Source organism: Danio rerio, chromosome 13 (assembly GCF_049306965.1).
Source record: "Danio rerio strain Tuebingen ecotype United States chromosome 13, GRCz12tu, whole genome shotgun sequence".
NCBI lineage: Eukaryota > Metazoa > Chordata > Actinopteri > Cypriniformes > Danionidae > Danio > Danio rerio.
Genome location: NC_133188.1, coordinates 19,438,850 through 19,458,912, shown reverse-complemented (window position 1 = coordinate 19,458,912; position 20,063 = coordinate 19,438,850). Strand labels below are relative to the sequence as shown.

The following is a 20,063-nucleotide window of genomic DNA, read 5'->3' as shown; positions in this document are numbered from 1 at the left end:
TTGTTGTGTTGATCTATGAAATGTTTCCCTCAGAAACGAGACTGTGGACTTCAATTCATCTTCAATAACAAGCCGTTGTCACAGGTTAATCTGGCATTCCGATCGTCCTCTTTTTTTCCAGATTGTGATCGCCTGACACCTTATGCGAAAGCACCGTGAAAGGTATTCACATTATTTATCACTCTTATAAACATGCTCATTGCAGGGTTGATCAGTGGCGTAAGTCATGCTTTACTAGCAGCAGTGGAGTTCTGTTCCTCTTTATACTCCTCAAGCCACAGTAAACGGCAGTGGAAGAAGGCGAGCAGGGTAATTTATGCACACATGTGCCTGCTCGCTCCTCTGATGACAGGCCCGGGAGGAGGGGCACATGATGAATGGCTTTCCATCGGGGACCTCCTCACAGCCACCATGATGTGGGTAAAAATGGAAATTGCTCTCTTTCACCGTCATTACATCAGTTTAAAGCTTGTGTGGGCCTCCAGAACACAGCCTAGTTGCTCCGCGCATATGACATTTCTGGGCGGGTGAAGTTTTCCATCTTTAATGAACTGCTTTAGGAGTGTAAATACAATCATTAATTAATCTTGTGTCATTGGGTGTTGCATTAGTTCATAAAACACGCAGTTCATTAATTTAGATCTTATTTACGTTTCTTCGCGGGGTTCGTTGTAAAATAGGCTTTTACTAAATAAATTCATAAATAGGTTACTTAATTTTTTATACATAATAAATGAAATATTTGACGGAAATGTAATGTTGTTACACCTGAGATAAAACAGTGACTGCGTTTATTGTTCCGCGTAACGCATCAACAAGAGGACATTTACGCATTTGTACTTTGGATAACGCGGTGCAACTATTAAATTATATACAAGTAATGCAATTAAATTTATATTAAGACGTGTAGGTGAGTTTATTACCTGCGTGTTTTTAAGTGTGCCATTAGTCAAACAAATGTAAGCAAAACGAAAGCAATATTACAAGAACAAATAATCACGACTTTAAAAATCCGCAAACAAATCACAAGTTGCTTTTTTTTACTGCGCCTTCGTTTTTTTCTGTGAGTTGTTTTATTGTTGCATTATTAATATATGGAACATTCCATGAAGTTTAAGCAAGTTTTCTCTCTCTCTCTCTCTCTCTCTTTGATTGCGCTGTTTTTAAACTAATTAAATTCGTGCATATAAATTATAGTTCCAGAAATTATTTCTAGTTTAAATGTATACGCACAAGTGCAATTGTTGAGAATATTTGATTTATGGGTATATAAAAGCACAAATCCCGTTTTTTTCTTTCTTTTTCTAAAAACCGTATTAAATGACAGGTAAGATTTACAAGTCTAGTCTAATAGCAATGCGTGTTTGCTCGCTGAATAAAAATATTGCTGACAGTTTTAGGCTACTCGGATAGGCCTATTTGACAAATAGTGTATACTTGTACCTTCTCGTTTAACTAAAAATATGGAGAGTGAAAATAAACTGATAATGAAAAATATTATTTGCGTCAATTCACATAAAACTGTTTTAAAACCGACATTAGGCAATTAATAAGCTATGCATTAAAATTGTATAGATTATCAGTATTTTTTAAATATTCTATCTCCAAAAATATGTATATGTGGACTCGCAATGTAAACTGCTTCAGCATTTCTCAAACATTGTCCACAATAACTCATTGACGAGCCAGCAAGAAAGCCTAGCATTACAAAATATATTCTTGTTCAACAAAACAAGAACTGTGCGTTATATATCAACAGAGCCGTTTATATTTTGAATTCAACATAAATATTCGTTTTACGGTGAGATGATAAATTTATAACATGATAGTGTATATTTTCAATTTCATAAGAAAACGAACTCCGACTTCTGTCATTCACCAAAAAGTTGTGCTAAAAGCATGCATTTTGTCTCTTTTCAAATATGAAAAAAACTCCCACTTATTATAAACACTGTTCCTTAAGAAGAAACAAAGTGGCAATTCAAACATTTTTTTCCATTCAGATATAAGCTATTTAATTATAAACTTTAATGCACAAGTAATCAGACGATCCTGAAATTAATTAAAACGTGTTTTGGCGTCATTGCTTAAAATCGTCATATCAAACTTTCAATGGGCTGTCTGCTGGATCAGCATTAGAATAATAATAATAATAAAAATTCTCAGACAACGAGGAATGCACTCATAATTTGAACTCTTATTCGCAGTGAAATTATTTAGCAGAAGCGTAAAACCTGTAAAACTAAACGAAATTAAAAATGCCGCAACCATAGATGCAAATTACACGATTTGCATTTGAACGGCAAAATCAATTTGCTTAAATGACAGAATTTAGTTAGGTGATGCTTAGTTAATGAACACTGAAGACAGAAATATGGAACAGAATTGTTTCTTATTTTTCCAGAATACATACAAAAAATACCAATTCTCTCTCCGTGGTGTACACCTGAAAAATAACGGCAATTTCAAATCGTGTGGACAATTTGGGATTTAAGAAACAAACATGCATGTAAATTATCATCTTTTTTCAATGAGACATTAAATAATAACGAACAATACAATCATAGCAATTCCAAATCAACATCCAACTGAAGACCCCTATTTTATTAGTACTCTAACATGTGTTTCACTTTATCTACAGAGTTCAGTTCAAATGTAATGCACTTTTGAGTTGCTCAAATATTTTCATTTGTATTATCGTCCGCTTTAAGCTGACATAAATAAATACAGTGAGTCCACGGATCCAGTCCTTCAGTGGCGCGATGATATAAAAGTCTTTATATTTCAATCTTTATAATCTATAAATTTGAACAAAGTCTGTTGGTTTTTCACTGGTATCCAAGCGCTGATGCTGTGGTGAGTCTTTGACCATACAGTGCATAGGGAGAGTAATAAGGGCCGGTGGCGGCAGGTACTGGAACCGGCGCGCCGGGAGTAGGCAACGGGCTCTTTGAATACGGGTGATAGCGGCTGCTTAGTCCTAACGCATGATGCGGGCTCCTGAGTGCCAGTGTCCCGGGGCTCCCAGGGGCTCCTGAGGGCGGCATGTGCATATGGCACGCCATAGCTGCGGCTGCAGCACTAGCTAACGATGATGAACTGGGATAACCCGATATCAACTTTTCAGTCCCGGTGAACGCGGTGTGCGTCCGCAGGTGGTTAAGAAGTTCTTCGGAGGACGAGAAACGCTTATCACAAGGTCCATTAGCTGACACCCAGTTACACACATGCGGAAGAGGGTCGTTGGGCAGCATGAAACCATAGGGATACAAAGGGTGTCCACCAAAAGATGGCGGCGAGGAGTGAACCCCGTGCAAAGGGTGTGTCGGGTACATGAGTGGATATCCGGACTTCAAAGCGGACGCGGCCGCCGCAGCCGCCGAGTCGTGTGTGCAGGAAGCTCCGGCTGCGCCCGCTAAGTGGCTGGCACAGTGGTAACTCAAGCAGTAAGGGTCTCTACAAAGGCTAGCAGACATTATGGACGGGGGAGATGCCCCGGCTAGAGGGCTTGAGCCAGCTTTACTGCAGCCCAGTGAGCTGGCGAGCTGTGCGTTGACCAGGCTTCCACCGTGGGGCAAGAAGTGTTGGGGATAGCCGGCGTAGGCCCCTGCTAAACTTCCAGGGTACGTCATGCCTGCCGGGGGTAGGGGAAAAACAGTCTGGCCAGGTTTGTATGGAGAAACGGGAGCTACAAGTCCTGACCCCAGGACGGAGGCCGAGGAAGAAGAGGTGACACACGACACCGAGTCCGACGTCGCCGATGCTTTGGATCCTGAGGTGGTCTCCTGGTGCTGGTTGACCTCCACGTTAATTCCCGCACAGCTCACGCTTATCCTGCTGTGGCTGACACTGGTCGGTGCAGATCCGTCTGAGGAGCAGTTTTTATTACAATCAGAATCTTTCTTTTCATCTCTCTCTCCTTTGCCATCTGACGGCATCGGGGAAGCAGAAGTGCTGGAATTCGGGCTGCCAGTCCTGGGAGTGAACGGCTGGCAGGTGGCGCTAGGCACACGGAAACCAGACTTCTCTCCGCTCGACACCCCAGAAGACGAGTCCTTCTTATCCGCTGGCTTCGAGTACGGCTTGAAGCTGGATTTGTCTTCCACGCCGATGTCGCTCAGTTTTAAAGGACCAGATTTTGACTCTTTTTCGCTAGATCCATTTGACGTTACTGAGGACAGTTTGGAGGAGGGTGGAGGGTCCGGTTTACCGATCTGGGAGCATGTTTGCGCAAGAAGAGCCAGAGGACTTTTCTTGGCATCGAGCTGCGAGAATAGATAAAACAATAAAAGGATTTAGAGACATTCAAACGTGTGCACGCGAAATCCTTACAACGCAGTTTACAAAATACACAACATAAACTTCACTAAAAAGACTCGCCGCTTTATTTGAACGTTTTATGTTTGATAATGCGCATCGCGCAAAACGCGCTGAAATGGTAAACACCCTAATCCAAAAGCGCATTCGCAATGTTAGCTTAATTAAAGAGAAAATGGAATACGTTAATGTTAACTAAAGAATTGTATTAATTTCATGCTTTCTACCCACCTACATCTATTCCAAGATTCCCGTAATGTCCCGTCATATCTCCGAAAAAAAAGAAGAATGCGAACTTGTAATAGGCTAAAATACATTAACAGCTTAAAAACATTCTTACCTCAATTGGACTGACCGGGGTGGATGGCAATGGCTGAAGATATTCAGGATGTAAAATGTGTCCTGTGCGTGCAGTAAGCATTTTCAAAATCTTTATGGGTAGTCGATTAGCTTGCCGTAAAGGGTCCGAAGGAGGGACGGAATGGAGAAAAGGCTTGCTGGCGACCGCGGAGCTGTTATTCCGAGAGCTGCTGCTGCTGCTTTCCCAGACTAGATCAGTATCACTATTTCTTGAAGCAGAGGGCGATGTGATCATGACCCAATTCTCATGTATTTTGTTGGTATTTCATTTATCAGATTCATAAATAAAAACTATGCCGTAATCTTCTTTCAAATAGCAGAAATAAAGATAAAGAGTATAATCCGTCTGAAGCAGAGCGCGAGGCTATCGCAGATCCCGAGCCGCGTGTGACACCACAGGCATAGCGCGCGCTCTGTCTCTTCCCGTAGGTCCGCGCGCTTGTCCTCCCAAACCAAGCACTGGTAGAAATTTTCACTTCAAAAGCAGCTGAATTAGTCCGAGATTAAAGCCCTTGCCGCCTTCCAATCAAATGGGACCCCGAGGTGATTGGAGGGTCAAGGGGATGTGACGTTCCTCCTTCTGCAAGCGCCTCTATTTTGACAACTTGGGGGAGGAGATTTTGCGCAATATGTAGGTTGTCGTACACGCCGCCACATTTGTCCGAAATGTAATGTAAACTGCTCGGTTTTCATTTTTTTAACACATTACCTTGTATCTGTTATATTTTTATAATTAATAGAGAAGAATAGCTTTAGTGTATATGCCTGTCTTGATGTTTTTTTTCTTTTGTTGTTGTTGTTTAAGTTTGTGATTACTAATAAGTATATTTTCTGATGACCATTACCATCACCAGCAAAAAACAACAACAAAGAAACACAACAGTTAAGGAGATTTTAATTTGTCTATTTTTACATACATGCCTTTATTACTACAATTTAAATGTGTCTAACCTTTTAATTTAATGCCGATTTATTATATGAAAAGGTACTTTCCAATGTTTCATGCGTAGTCCTTTTTTTAACTCTCACTGGAGTAGGGCTGAAACTTCAAACCATAAACACAAGATCAACCTTTAGTGTTTGAATTCCCCAATCAGACAAGCGTTGACAAGAGCAGACCAATGCAGTGATAGAGGGATGTGAATGTCACATGTTTTCAATATAATATACACCGCCCTTCTATTTCTATCCCCACCCCTCCGTCAACTGTCAATTCTGCTCGACCGCAATCAATCAGTTATTTGTCAGTCGCTGTCAATCCTTTTCTTACTTCACGTCAGCTTTTGAAGCTGATTATGTGCCGCGAGTGACAGAGAAAAGGGCAAAAGAAGCATCCAGAAGAAGAGTCACTTAATTTGAAGGAAAGGTTTGGAAAGGTTTCTGTTTTAAACCTGCGGTAAGACAAGATGCCATTGCCCGTGTTTAGGCTATTTTAAATCGAGGCAGACAGAAAAGCAACACTGCTCATTTATATAGACAGAAAAGCAACACTGGTCATTTATATTACAGTTTATTTAGGAATAGCCACAGTTGAGTAAACAAGTTATTTTTATAATAGTAGGCTTTTTTGTGAATTTTCAATAGCCTAACTTTTTGAGGACAATTTCATGATATAGCAATTTGTATATAGGCTAAGCAAAAGGTAGACTATTAAATAAAAATAAAGACATTAAATGAATTTAAACATTTTGCTGTAAGTGTAAATGATTAAATTTACCATTGACTTTCATACTGTAAATTACCCTACATAAAGTTCATTGTTGTTATCAAAGTTTATAAAACTTATTTCCTCCTGAATTTAAAACAAGTAAATATAGGCTATTTGTTGATTTTTCCGTCTGCATGAGCAGAAATTCTTTTTTTTTTTTAATACGCAGAGGTTTCAGACAGGTGTAGATAATAGCTACTTCCAGTAATATTTTCCTCGTCTCACATGCAGTTTCAGGTTTTTCCGGACTCTATACATGTTTTGGAGTTGTGAACTTCACTGGTATCACATTGCCTCGAGCGGAAAAACAACAAAACTTCTACTCACTTGTAATGTCAAACAGAGTCGAGAATACAATACTAATTATTAAAGAAATAGTCCAGACAGTTTCCCCATTCATGTCAAGTACATTTTATTTACACACAATAAAATTATTAATTTTATTTGACGATACCAAAAGACATAAAAGAAAGAGAAATGGTCTGTCAGACCTTTGAGAAAAGAAGTTTAAAATGCCTTGAACTATTCACCGCTGAGACGGCTAATCAGTATTGAGGCTCCGGGGCAATCGGGCAGCTTTTCAATGCGCTTTGCCTTTCATCTCTCACTGGATGGAGGCGCTCAATTAAAAGCCTATCAGTTTGTAAGTAAATCAACGCCTATCAAAGTTGTCACATCAAACAAAACGATTATTATTGCAACCCGCCTCCACCATTAATCTCTTTCTGCGGTAATCCGCTTGACAGGTCATCTAGGAGAGCAAGAAAACCTGGAGTGGACAGTCATCAGCGTGAAAGAAATGTATATTTTGTTGGAGGATCTCAGACACATTGAAACAGATAACACTTGGTCTATGACAAACAGTGAACTTTGCTGGTTTGCCATAGCAATTAAATATATGATGTTTTATTTAAGGCACTTAGCGTATAGGCTACATATAAAATGCAACCTCTTAAATAAGGAAATAAAATGGTCAAATTTCCCAAGTACATCTATCGTTTAAAATAATATTACAATAATTTTATTTTAAAATCATATAGCCTAAATTTTAATTAACGTAAAATAACTATTCTATCCTCTTACTCGTTGCACACACGCATACACACAGACACACACAACCTCTCTAAAAATCAATACTTACTGAATGCATGCTTTTAAAACGCATTTGCAATATTTAAAAAGTTAGAATTAATTATCCACAATGCATAGGCCTTACTCGACATGCTTAAAAAACAAATATAGAGTCAATTTGAAATGAACAAGGAAAAAAATTTTTTTTTTCTTTCTGGCTAAAAGAGTGCATTGCATGTTTAAATGTAAGTTTTTAAAAATGCAAACATTTACTACATTATTCACTAATATAACCCAGACCCTAAAGTTGATACCGGCCATTTTTTAAACAAGCTTATCGCAGAATCTTTCTTCAGTATGTAAAGAAGTGTGATTGTTTTCTGCACAGGCTGTCAGCGCGTGACACACTGCGTGAGTTATTAGAGCAGAGAAGGGTAACCATAAATTTCCAGCATCGGGTAAAAATATTCTCTTTATTGTCTGCATGACGAATGAGCCTCTGAATCAGATACAAAACACTCGGCATTATCCTTAAATGGGAGCATATTTTAGTGGGTCATAATTCATATTATTTAAATGCAAATGTATTTTCATATATTTCATATCGTCATGTTTATGCATGACTAAATGTAGTCATTTAGAGAGCTGCCTAAAGCGGCCAAAAGCCACGTAGTAGTGCAAAACATTTTTTTTTGTACTCAAAAGTTTAAGGATCGCACAATACAATTTATCAAAATAAACGATTTCACTTTAATTTTACACAGAATTTCCCCCCTCATGTTACGAATTGGCTAGATTTGAAAGGGTTGCTGAAAGCACACTAAAATAGAAACAGCATAAAATCAGTTCCAATAAAAACAGTATTTAGGCTATTATAATTTTAGTGTTTAAGAAAAAAAAAAACTAACACAAGTAACGTTACACCGCAGAAATGGCATCCAACTCCATTGATTTAAAATGCAAACAGCTTTATTTAGCGCCCGATTCCTTTCTCTTAAAGCATAACATACAATAATAATAGTAACAACTGCAATAAAACACAATTGTTTACTAACATGAGTTAGGCATGCATTACAAAGCGTTTAATATCATTAAATTTGCTAAAAGGCACTACAGCGAACCACTTTACCTTATAGGTAAAACACTCAAGCGCGCGCTCCAACGTGAAACCACAGGTTCGAACATTTACAGGCACACTCCTTTTATTTTCTACAAAGACGATAATATAAAGAAATTTCCAGTGAGGTCTAACCAGGCACATTTTGGAAGTCAAACCGAGTAGGTACATTATTCTAGTGTTCGCGCGGTGCCGCCAGCACAAGAAATCCGACTTGTCTCCACACTGTCTGCGCGTCCAAAACTTCCGCCTATGGGAGGATCCATAGTGACGTCACGACGCTCCCAACCAAAGCTCTTGAGCGACTCTCTTTCTGCGTGTCCTGTCATACGACGATAAACAATAAAACTTTAATATGCTTTCTTTAACGTAAAGCAGCGTATGACACTCCAATGCTAAGAAATGCAGTTCAGTATGATAATGCAGTGAAACATACGCTCTGAATTGCAATTTGTTGTATGTAAACACACACTTTGCCGATTTGTCCACACTTCCAGTGATTAAAACAACTGCCTTTGAATGAAACCTGCCTCTATAGCTATTAATTATTGTTTTTTAGGCTTACTTTCATGGCAAAACATCTTCGGGAGTATCTCATAGCTGAGCAGATTTGTGCAACTGAATAGTGGCGCGTGCTTCCGTCCAAGATCAGCTGACACGAGCACGCGGAAGAAGTAAAGCTTTTCATACGGAGAGTAGTTTAAAAGTTTATGTTGAAAACATAAAGCTAACCTTTCAGTCTTATGCCCAGAAAAAACGTCAGTGGGAGTCTTCGTTACATGCTTCTCTCCTTCTGAACTGTCATTTGACGGCAATGGCACACAACGAGTCAATGGTTGTAGTGAATGGAAGTCAGGTAAGTGAAATATTACAAACACGCTGTCCTGTGACCTGTGTTATGGATACAAGTGGCGCCAAACGCCCCTAAGTGTGCGTTTGTTTTTGTTTGTCATGAAGTGTTATGTAGGTAAAATAAAAGAGAATTTATATAATATGTAGCAAGTGTACTCTAGTTAAAATAAACAAAATACATAGGCTATATGTAAAGCTGCTTAGTTGTTGTTTAGCATAATGACAGTGGTTTATCATTCACATAGCCGTACATGATGCGTTAGCATTCACGTGTATATGAACAGCCTCATATTAACCTTTTTATTTATTATATCATCAGCAGAAATGCTCAAGATTGTATATTTCCTGAAAGACTAGTACTTTAGAGTACTAGAGATGTAATAACCGATATATCTTTCTCTCACAAATGTAGGTGTCCTGCATTGGGCATGACTGGGAAGACATTCCAGATTTTCTTGGGACAAAATATGGACAAATGGCTAGAAGATTAGATCTCAGCTTCAACCAGCTGAGGTAAGTTACTCTTTGTTTTTAACTCAATGTTGAGGCCCGACATTTAACTGTAAGCAGACCTTGCTCAAGTGGTATTAACCTCAGAAACAGCATTATTGGCTGATAATGATTAAGGTCAAAATGTGAGCTGTACAAAAAAATTAAAATGGGTCTCGGGGTTAAACATCATACATAATATAGTATTCTGTCATTCATCGCTAAAATGTCTCAGATAATAGGATGCAAGAAGCATGGTTGTTCAAGTAGAGACCAAACAACATCAATTAGTTGTACACTGTATAATTGAGGTAAAGTTGGTTTTATATTCACACATTCGGACATCGTCCTTAATAATATAATGTCAGAAAAGTATTCTTTGCAAATTCCAAATAGCTAAATTATATTAGCAGCCAGCAAGTATTAAAGTACAACATTGTTTACAGCCAATTGAATAGTGCTAATGTTGTTTTGAAGTCATATTTACATGTGATTCAGTTAAATATTCACAGTACCATGGTAAACAATGTAGGAAGCATGTCACAAGTTGTCATTGAACGAATGTGCAAATATAAAACCAACTTCACCTCCATCACAGTACACACACACTCATTTTGGTTTGTAGCTTCACCAAATAGCAATATATATATTTAGAGCAGGTGTTCTTGGTTGAAACAAGCTCAATTGATCGCATCCAAAATAAAATTTCATAATTATAAAATATTGTTGTGCATACTGTTTATTTTTGAAGACTATAATGACTATATTGTATATAATAGTTGTTTATACAAAATAGTTTGACAGCACTAATCCTCACTAAGAGTAACTTTACATGCTGCTTTGCCAAAGCTATGGAATATCTGGCATCTGAAAGCATATTGACCAATGATGAGGATGCTAGGGCTGCATGTTACTGGGAAAACATGCAATGTTGTTGAGTGTTGAGATAATGATATTTCTTACAATATAACTAACTTTAATAAATGCATTGACAACACTCATAAAATTTAGATTTTCTATAAGCTGTTGTAATTTTTCTCTCTTGACTTGCATTATTATTTATTTTTAGCTTTAGGTTCACCTAACAGCATTTACTCAAGAGATGGAGTTAAAGATAGTAAAGAGCCCATCTGATTGGTCAGATTTGGATGGACGCATAACACTTATACATTTTTTTTGCACTTCTCTTTGATATGGATATTGCATATACTTTTATTGTAATAATGATAATGTTCTAATATATTGTGCAGCGAAGGAGGATGCAGTGTTGATCAATCAGCTCATTCACCATGTACCACTAAACAGAAGTGCAGAAGTTTCATCAGCGCTTTCTTTGAGCTAATATTGTCACATACACAGGGCTGTTCTTTAACACAAACTCTTTTGTTACTCATTTGCTTGAGTGGACTAGTGGTCAATCTAAATTGGCTAGTGCCACTGTGTAGCCTCGCCGCTGGTCTGAATACCCTAACCGGCCATATTTACAGGAAGTTCATGATGATTTTTATTATTAATGCATTGGGCTCATGTACGCATATGAGAAGGGTGAGGCATCATGTGTGTGTAGATACACACACTCACACACACACACACATATATATATATATATATATATATATATATATATATATATATATATATATATATATATATATATATATATATATATATATATGTGTGTGTGTGTGCGTGTGTGTGTGTGTGTGTGTGTGTATCTACGCACACATGATGCCTCACCCTTCTCATATGCATACAGGAGCCCAATGCATTAATCTACACACACAATACCCGAAGGCCACTTTTTTGTAACATTTATAGGTGTTTATCAAAGCCACTGATTCTGTAGTTCTGTGTTCTTCAGTTTGGTGCTTTAAGGATGTGTTTACACTTGCAGTTAGATTCTCTTTGTTTGACTGATACATTTATTACTGCTTCACCTGCCGTTCACGCTGCATTTTTTGGAACAGAACCTAAACAAACAAATAAATTAAAACTTCTTATGACATCTGAGTTTTGTGACAGAACTTGCTGAAGATCTGAAACAATGCTGTTGGCTAAATATGCTCTTCATATTTGAGTGCATGTAATGGTATTTTTAAATGCTGGGATTTGTTTACAATGCATGTATTGAATTATAATGTACAACATTGCGACTAAGCTGAGAAAAGCCAATGCACGTTTGAGCATTCTGTGCTGTTTGTGGTCATCTTGTGACATCATGTTCTGTTTTGGGTCTGAGTTGTGCTCATATTTCAGTTGATCTACACCATAGGTCATTTGGTACCTGACAGAGACCCATCTTTTTATAGGTAAGACAGGAATGTCTGCTTCTGTGGTGGACACCAAGGATGGAATGTTCCAACGCATTCTCACAGCATTTTGTAACCTTTTGATTTATTAATAGTTCTTATGAATTCGTACTATCTGATTTGTACATTGTAGTATGATTTGCTTATCACCTAATGACAGTTGGGTTTAGGGGTGGGGTTGGGTGCCACGCCTCTTTTTTAAAAATCATACATTTTCATATGACTGAACTCATACGAATTCGTACGAATTAGCCACTAAACTGACAAAATGTAAAATACTTACGTTTTCTTGTAAGATCAGGCTGGAACATTCACAATAAATCAGATGAAATTGTACCAGAGTTTCTAAAAATCCTTTTATCGAACCCTACCATGAAGGAACGCACCCAAGAAAGTAGCTGCTTGACCACAGATGTACATTATGTTTGTATCATATTTAGCTTTTGAATATGTAATATTACACTTCCCTTGGCTAAAGAGAATAGGCGAATTGTTTTAGAAAGTGCTTGTGTGAAGGATGTTTCTATCATTGGAAACATTCTAGAACATTGTCATAAATGACAGGATGCCAACCGCACACAACATCTCTGACTCAATCTACCTGTCGCGCATGCCATCACACCTCTGCATTAAGTGCAATTTAATACATGCATTATGTGCATTACTTCGTCAGCCGTGTCATCGAGACATCAGAGAGCGGCGGGTACAGTAGCAGCGTGCCATGCTGTGGCCAGATAAAAAGCCTGATCAATAAATGTGACATGTTAATGCTGAGCAAATAGAATAAAAGATTCCTTTGACAGGACACGAAGAAGCACCTTGTGGCAGCTGGGGAGGGGGATGCCATTTCACCAGCAGGACTAGCAAAGCTGATCTGACAACTAAAAGAGAGGAGATGATGGTTATAAGGTGCCTTTGTTTCAGACTTCTTTTCTTGACCTGTCAGGCCTTGAAGGACTCTGAATGGGCCTCTTTTTGTCATGTGAAAATTGTCGTCTTGAGGCAGTTATCTGTGCTGAAAATGTGGATTCTTCCATTTAATTGATTCGCTTTGCACTGGAGTCTGTCACATTAATAATTGCCAAATCCTGTGCTGCTTCAGTGTGTCGCGCGTAAATGTACGCTTATCGGCGCATTAATATTCCTAATGAGCATTTGTGACTGGAGACCTGGCATTGGGTGAAGACTGTAAGAGCCCAGAGTTGTCGATGTGTAGGTATAAAATTTAATGACTTCTTTGCGGCTTACATTTGAGAGCAGGGGCACTGGTAGCTCCAGGTTTTATAGAAGAGACACCAGCACCTGATTTGGTAGCACCATACATATGATATAAATAATATTATGTGCGTTTGAAAGCTTAAGTTGATGGTAGTCATATGTTAAGACTGAGATGAGGAAAGCAGTTCATTCACCCAGCATGGTAGTTAATTAAACACTGTAACTCCCTCATTTGTAGATCAGGGAAAATACAGTTATATCCCCTCACTTCTATAGCTAAATGCAGCATACTATCTATCTGGTTTTCATGGTATGTTTGTTGTAAGACAATAGTATTCTAACAATATTTTGCATGAAGCATTTTTATTATGGTTAACAAAATAAAAATCCTGATCTAAAATAATTTTTGGGGCATGGAAAAAACATAAATGTTATTTAAAAAATGTTGTGTTCATTCAATTTTAAAGGGCACCTATGATGAAAATCATCTTTTGTAAGCTGTGTGCAGACAGAACTATGTGCAGGTATAGTGTGTCCACAGTCATAGTGGAGTAATGAAAACACAACAAGTCTCTTTTTTTTTTTTTTTTCCTGACGTTGAAAAAGGATTCGAATCTCTCCCATTTTGAGGTGCAACATAACGTAGGAGTGTGGTTTCCCCACCCACTGAAATGATTGACAGTCGCGTATTACCATGTCTCCGTAGTAGCACATACAATCATATCCACAAGACAGGATGTGCGAGATCAAAAGATCTGTTCAGCTCGCTGTGATCATCAATCATCTTCAAATGTGAACAAGAATGAGTTTTACAAGTTTGAAACATTTTCAAAACAGTGCATGTTTGTGATTAAGAGTAAACTTTCTACAGAATTCATGACCACAGCCGCATGTCAGTACAATTATAAAAGAAGGTTCTTCAAAATGGTTTGTGAACTTACCTCAGGTTTTTTTTTGAACATTAACATAACGGATGTCTATAAATCAGTGGATTTTAATGTGTAAAGTGTTAAATCTCGAAAAACGGTTAAAATAGGTGCCAAAAAAAAACAACAAAAAAAAAAACAAAGACTAAAATAAAATATATTTCGAAAGAAATAACCACCAATAAAAATATTACAAACGTTGAGAAGAGAGAGAGAGAATATCAGATTTGTTTTCATTAAAAACAGCTATTCAAAACATTGATTAAAAAAACTACAGGGATACTAAAAAAACATGGGTATAAATATAAATAAATAATATTTATATGACTTAACTAAAATGCTGTACGTGTATTTCATGACTACTTTAACACTTCTACGTTGACAATGTAACATTTGGTGTGAATATATTACATTTTTGCCACAAAAGCGTGGTTACAGTTTATGTTTCCTGTTTTTCACATTAGTGTTGATTCATCTCATAAGTAAAAAAGCTTGTCACGATATAATTTTTTTGTTATAATTTGTTTTATTGCGCCAAAATATACTATCTATATACTATACTTACATACTACTATATGCTGTAAATAATATTATTGTCATTTTATGCCACTCATTATATAATGACAATGTTATAGCACCACAATGCAAGTATACTCTTCCAAACGTCACATTATATTTTATTCTTAAGATTATTTTGTGAATGTGAAAGCGCAATATCCTAAAAAAAATGTAAACAGTAAAAAAGTAAAAAAGTAACAGAAGCTGCGATATCTGCTACCAGATCTATTTGTAGTTGTCAGGCACCCACATCATAATATACTATAGTTATTTATTGTAAACTTATACTAATACTACTTTTTTTTTAAAACCATACTTAAACCTTCAGTAGAGATAGAGATGTTGGCAGTCATTGCTAGATATGGTTTTTAATGTATAGGCATAAATGATCAGTGTAACTTGATGTTTGGCCTTTCAAAGTTTCATGTAGGTAAAATAAATGTTACAAATGTTTCAAATCAATTGTCTGTTGTTTATCTCAATGCTACTCATTGTATCAGTTTCATCACTAATGTTTCCTTATAGTTTCACCATGCAGATTAGAGAAATATGTAGCATGGCTAGATAGAAACATTTGAACAGTGCTTTATTGCCTTTACTCTGAACTATAGTAGTCATTTGAAGTGGATCAAAACAGTTTGACAAGAATAGGTGGGGTTCAATAATTTTCGGACTTTGAAGAATCGTTGGGATGCACTTTAAGTACTGACTCAAGATAAGTTCTGGAATAGTTGGACACATTAATAGAAGAATATTGGTAAGGATTTTTGGACAACGTCATCATGTTTCTTCATCTTTCCATTTAACCTTGTAGGATTTGCATTACAGATATAGAGGCATTCAAATAAGTGAGGTTTAACCACTCCACAATGCTTTAGTCTAACCTTAGGTACTTTCAATCCAGAATCACACTTCCAATATTAAGTTTGTCAGCAAATATCTTTCCTCTTTGACATCCATGATTGTATCAAATGCAGAGTGCCAAAGCTGGCTCTGAAATAATTTTTTTTACCACATCACAGAGTCTTTGAGCAGAACAGAGGCTTCTGTTACTGAAGCTGTTTTGGTCATATGCTTTGTTGGGGTTAGGGTTACATTCAGTGTGAAATTTAATTTATAAAGAGGCATGTGATCAGAATAAAGTGAGGATGTGGCCTACAGTCAGGATTTCACTGCCTCTTCTGCCATGTTCACACAAAGACCCCACAGTAAGAAGTTAATAGACAGACATCCTGCCCTCTAGCATGAGGACTTAAATATGTGAACATGACAAAGTGATGGAAAGGTTCTTTTGTTGTCCTCGGGGCTGCCACAAGACAATCTGGGTCATCCAGAAATGAGCATTTATTGGAGATGGGTCACGATAGATGTCTAGGCATCTAAATAAGTTGTAGATTCATAGCTTGTATTGTTTTTATTAGCTGTTGTAGTAACAGTTGGCAGGTCTTTTAAAGGGATACTCCACTCAAAAATTGTTTCATTGTTTACTAATTGACATTTTTGGGTGGGGTATAATTTATTTACAGGAAGTAACAGTAGGCCAATAAATAATTGAATTTATTCATATCTTGAATATTGGTATAAATCTGGTAAATATGTTCTCCTATTTGTATATGGAGAGAGAGAGAGAGAGAGAGAGAAAGAGAGAGAAAGAGAGAGAGAGAGAGAGAGAGAGAGAGAGAGAGAGAGAGAGAGAGAGAGAGAGAGAGAGAGAGTGTGTTTCATTTTGATTTAATGAAAACTTTAGAATAGTTTATCTTGGCCTGTTCATTTTTCTGAAACTAAATGGTCTAAAAACCATCAGCTCTGCACATTAACCATAGCTGCATCTGAAACTGCCTACTACTCAGTAGGTACTGTATTTGAATTTAAATGGACTACTCAGCTGTTAGAAAAGTGCATTCTATACTGTATGAATGTCAGTAGTATTAATGGAACTCAGACATAGTATATCCGCTATTTTGTCATGATCACGTGAACTACACGAGTGAGTTGTGTCGCTTCACTCCTCTTCATGTAATTCTCTCACGGGGCATCATAGGGTAGCGTAGCGTCCATCCGATGCACACTTCAGAATCTCACCAGAGTAGCAGGTCATCCAGGTAGCCTAATTCTCACATACTGATTTTCGAATTTTATGAGATCAGACATACTACTCTGCTCGCATACTGATTTTAGTGTACTAGATAGTATGAAAGTATGCGATTTTGGATGCACCCTATGTCTCCTTAACCAAACACACCTGATTTAGATCATCAGTTCATTAGCAGAGACTGAAAGATCTGTAATAGGTGTGACAGACAAAGGAGACAAACATGCAGAGTTGGTGGTCCTCTAGGAACGTGGTTGAGAAACATTGCTCTAAAAGATAATCTTATTTGAAAACATTGAGAAATTTCATCTGTCTCTCCTCATTCATGAACATTGTGTTGTACATCGTACAAAAGCAGTCCAAATGTTAGAAATAATGTCTATACAGTCACACATTGGTCTTATGTGTTTCTCTGTAAAAGCATATGTGCGATGACATGAATGTGTTTCTCAGAGAATACACTTTTGTAGATTCGTGAGTGTTAGTGAATGGTGACAGAATATTAATTTGTGGATAAACTAAAACTTTTATTTATGTAGATATTTAGGAAAACCACTAGCTTATTTGAAAAAATGAATATAAACATTTTGATAATTTATTTACAGAAAGCAACAGTAGGCCAGTAAATTATTTAATATTTTCTGATCATGAATATCAGTATAAATCTAGTAAATATGTCCTTATATTTGTATATTTGGAGTGTGTGTGTGTGTGTACACAATTTGTTTTAATTATTAAATGAAAACTTGGAATAGTTTGTCTTGTCCTGTTAATTTTTCTGAAACCAAATAGTCCAACACAGTGTTTCTCAACCATGATCCAACCACCAGCTCTACACATTATCCATGGCTGTGTTTGAATTGCCTACTACTAAAATTAAACATACCGGCCGTTAGAAAAGTACGTTCTATACAGTATGAATGTGAGCAGTATGAATGGAAATCGGACAAGGCACATCGACCATTTTGTCATGATTATGTGACCTACCCGCGTGAGTTGAATGACTTCACACCCATTCATAAATTTTCTCGTGGGGCATCATGGCATAATGTCCAATCTCACTAGAAGAAGTAAGTAATCCGGGTACTTCTCGCATACTGATTTTCGAATTCTATGAGATCGGACATACTACTCTGCTCGCATACTGATTTAAGCATACAGCAGGGGTCACCAACCCTGTTTCTGGAGAGCTACCTTCCTGCAGAATTCAGTCCCAACCCTGATCAAACACACCTGAACCAATTAATAGTACCTAAAGCAGCACTTGATAATTACAAACAGGTGTGTTTGGTCAGGGTTGCAACTAAAATCTGCAGGAAGGTAGCTCTCCAGGAACAGGGTTGTTGACCCCTGCTATACAATGGAAGTATGGAAGTATGCGATTTTTGGATGTAGCCCATGTCTCCTTAACCGAATACAGCTGATTCAGGTCATCAGCTCATTAGCAGAGACTGAAGGACCTGTAATGGGTGTGACAGACGAAGAAGACATCTAAAACATGCTGTGTTGGTGGTCCTCCAGGAACGTGGTTGAGAAACACTGCTTTAAAAGATAATACTCTTATTTAAAAACATTATGAGATCTTTATAGAACACTAATGAATATTTTCCTTAACCTATACTTATTATTGAACCGACTAACTTTGAAGCAGTTTACATTTTTTTCAGAGCTATATATCAAGATGTTTTTGAACCATTTTGGACTTTCAAAATGGAGGTTAGATGTTCAGCAAGGCAATGGCATGGTCACAATAATGTACCTCAGCCCAGAATCATTGCATGCTATCGCAGGCTGCGTTACCTGATGTGAGAGGTGTCAGAGAGAATCCTAGAACACATGCATGTGAAATCACATTCAGTTTATCAGACTTTTCACTAGGTGCCTTTTGTGTGGATTTAACGTTGAGTTGGTGTGAAGGTGATGCGGTACCTTTCTCCAGACTCGCCATGAAGAGGTATTAGTTCGTAGACAGGAGGAGTAATCCCAGGTCGGGGATTGCTGTCAAAGTGTCCCCTCCAGTGTCCTAGACATGCATGGCTTTGTGGGACGTGGATAGTGAAAGAAAAGGGAATGTTATTGTCTTGTCTGGTCCTGTCCAGATGAGGGGTAAACATGATGGCCCTCAGTCATGCAGGGGAACGAAGTGGCGGTGAATTCCTCCCTCCGGTGTCGCTTTCTGTCCTGGAGACCTGACAGTCTGTCTGTCATCAGCTTCAGCATATTACACCACCTTACATACGAGCCAACAGCCAAATCAAGGAGAATATATTTCAAAGGGAAACGTATAAGTTGTGTAAAGCTCGAACGTAAGAGCAAAACATCCAAAAGAATTTACAATGATGCTCGTAGCTGCACAGCTGGACGGAGGATCTTTCGAAAATCATCATACGAGATTCCAAATTAACTCACTCAAAAGTCACCTGCGTATGCGTCTCGAAGGCAAATCAAATATGCTAACTTGCATTTCCAAATGGAGCCGTTTTAAATGGCGACAGCCTGTCACAATGAGATGCAAGTAGTCTGATGAAAACCGAACAAAGAAGATAAAGTACGGTGGCTGGGTACGCCGAGAAATGAAATCTAACCTTGTGTGGACTGTCAGCAATGTCGTTTTATATTCATATCTAAAGCACATTATAGTATTACACTCCAGCTCATGCTTCACTCATCTGTCTCTCCTCATTCGTCACGGCCGAGACTTTGTCTTTCAAGCCCCCGCGCGCCAACACCAGAAGGCTCCTGTTAATTGACAAATGAGAGCCTACGACATGAAGTGCTCCCTCAACATCAGAGCAAGGTGGAGTCTCCTTTTTGATGGGGCTATTATTGGCATAAGCCAGTAAAACGCATTGCTCTTCCACCGAAATGAGAAGTGACAACGGTAGAAGGGCCTGTCATTGTCTTCCGGGTGTGTTCAATCTGCAACTGTGCCAGTATGCAGATAAAATGTCAGTTAAGAGTACGAGGGAGAAGCTGTCGAAATGAAGTCGTCAAATCACTTAGCCCGCAGAGGCTATGGAAATTGATGCTTTTGTGGAAATGAGAA

The 20,063-nt window shown here is 37.8% G+C and overlaps 2 protein-coding genes and 1 long non-coding RNA gene across 7 annotated transcripts in view; 1 reads left to right on the top strand and 2 right to left on the bottom strand.

The window, feature by feature from the left end:
- Positions 1–2,577: 2,577 nt before the first annotated feature.
- znf503 (zinc finger protein 503) lies at positions 2,578–5,156 on the bottom strand. Its single transcript, NM_198840.3, is given in 2 exon segments — positions 2,578–4,265; positions 4,658–5,156. Coding segments are annotated over 2 exon segments (1,692 nt in total). The 5' UTR covers positions 4,913–5,156; the 3' UTR covers positions 2,578–2,828.
- Positions 5,157–8,407: 3,251 nt separating this feature from the next.
- On the bottom strand, positions 8,408–9,230 carry LOC137487383 (uncharacterized). The gene is made up of 2 exons (XR_011005931.1): positions 9,139–9,230; positions 8,408–8,895 (listed from the first exon to the last, which is right to left on the bottom strand). It is a non-coding gene; the product is annotated as an uncharacterized lncRNA (long non-coding RNA).
- The window catches only part of lrmda (leucine rich melanocyte differentiation associated), a 597,893-nt gene continuing 587,043 nt past the window's right edge, over positions 9,214–20,063 (top strand). For 2 of the 5 annotated variants that reach the window (XM_073919574.1, XM_021480580.3), the window contains exons 1-3: positions 9,214–9,247; positions 9,325–9,429; positions 9,838–9,938. In XM_073919574.1, coding sequence (XP_073775675.1) covers positions 9,388–9,429; positions 9,838–9,938 — 143 coding nt within the window. In that variant the 5' untranslated portion in view covers positions 9,214–9,247; positions 9,325–9,387. 5 annotated transcript variants of the gene reach the window in all.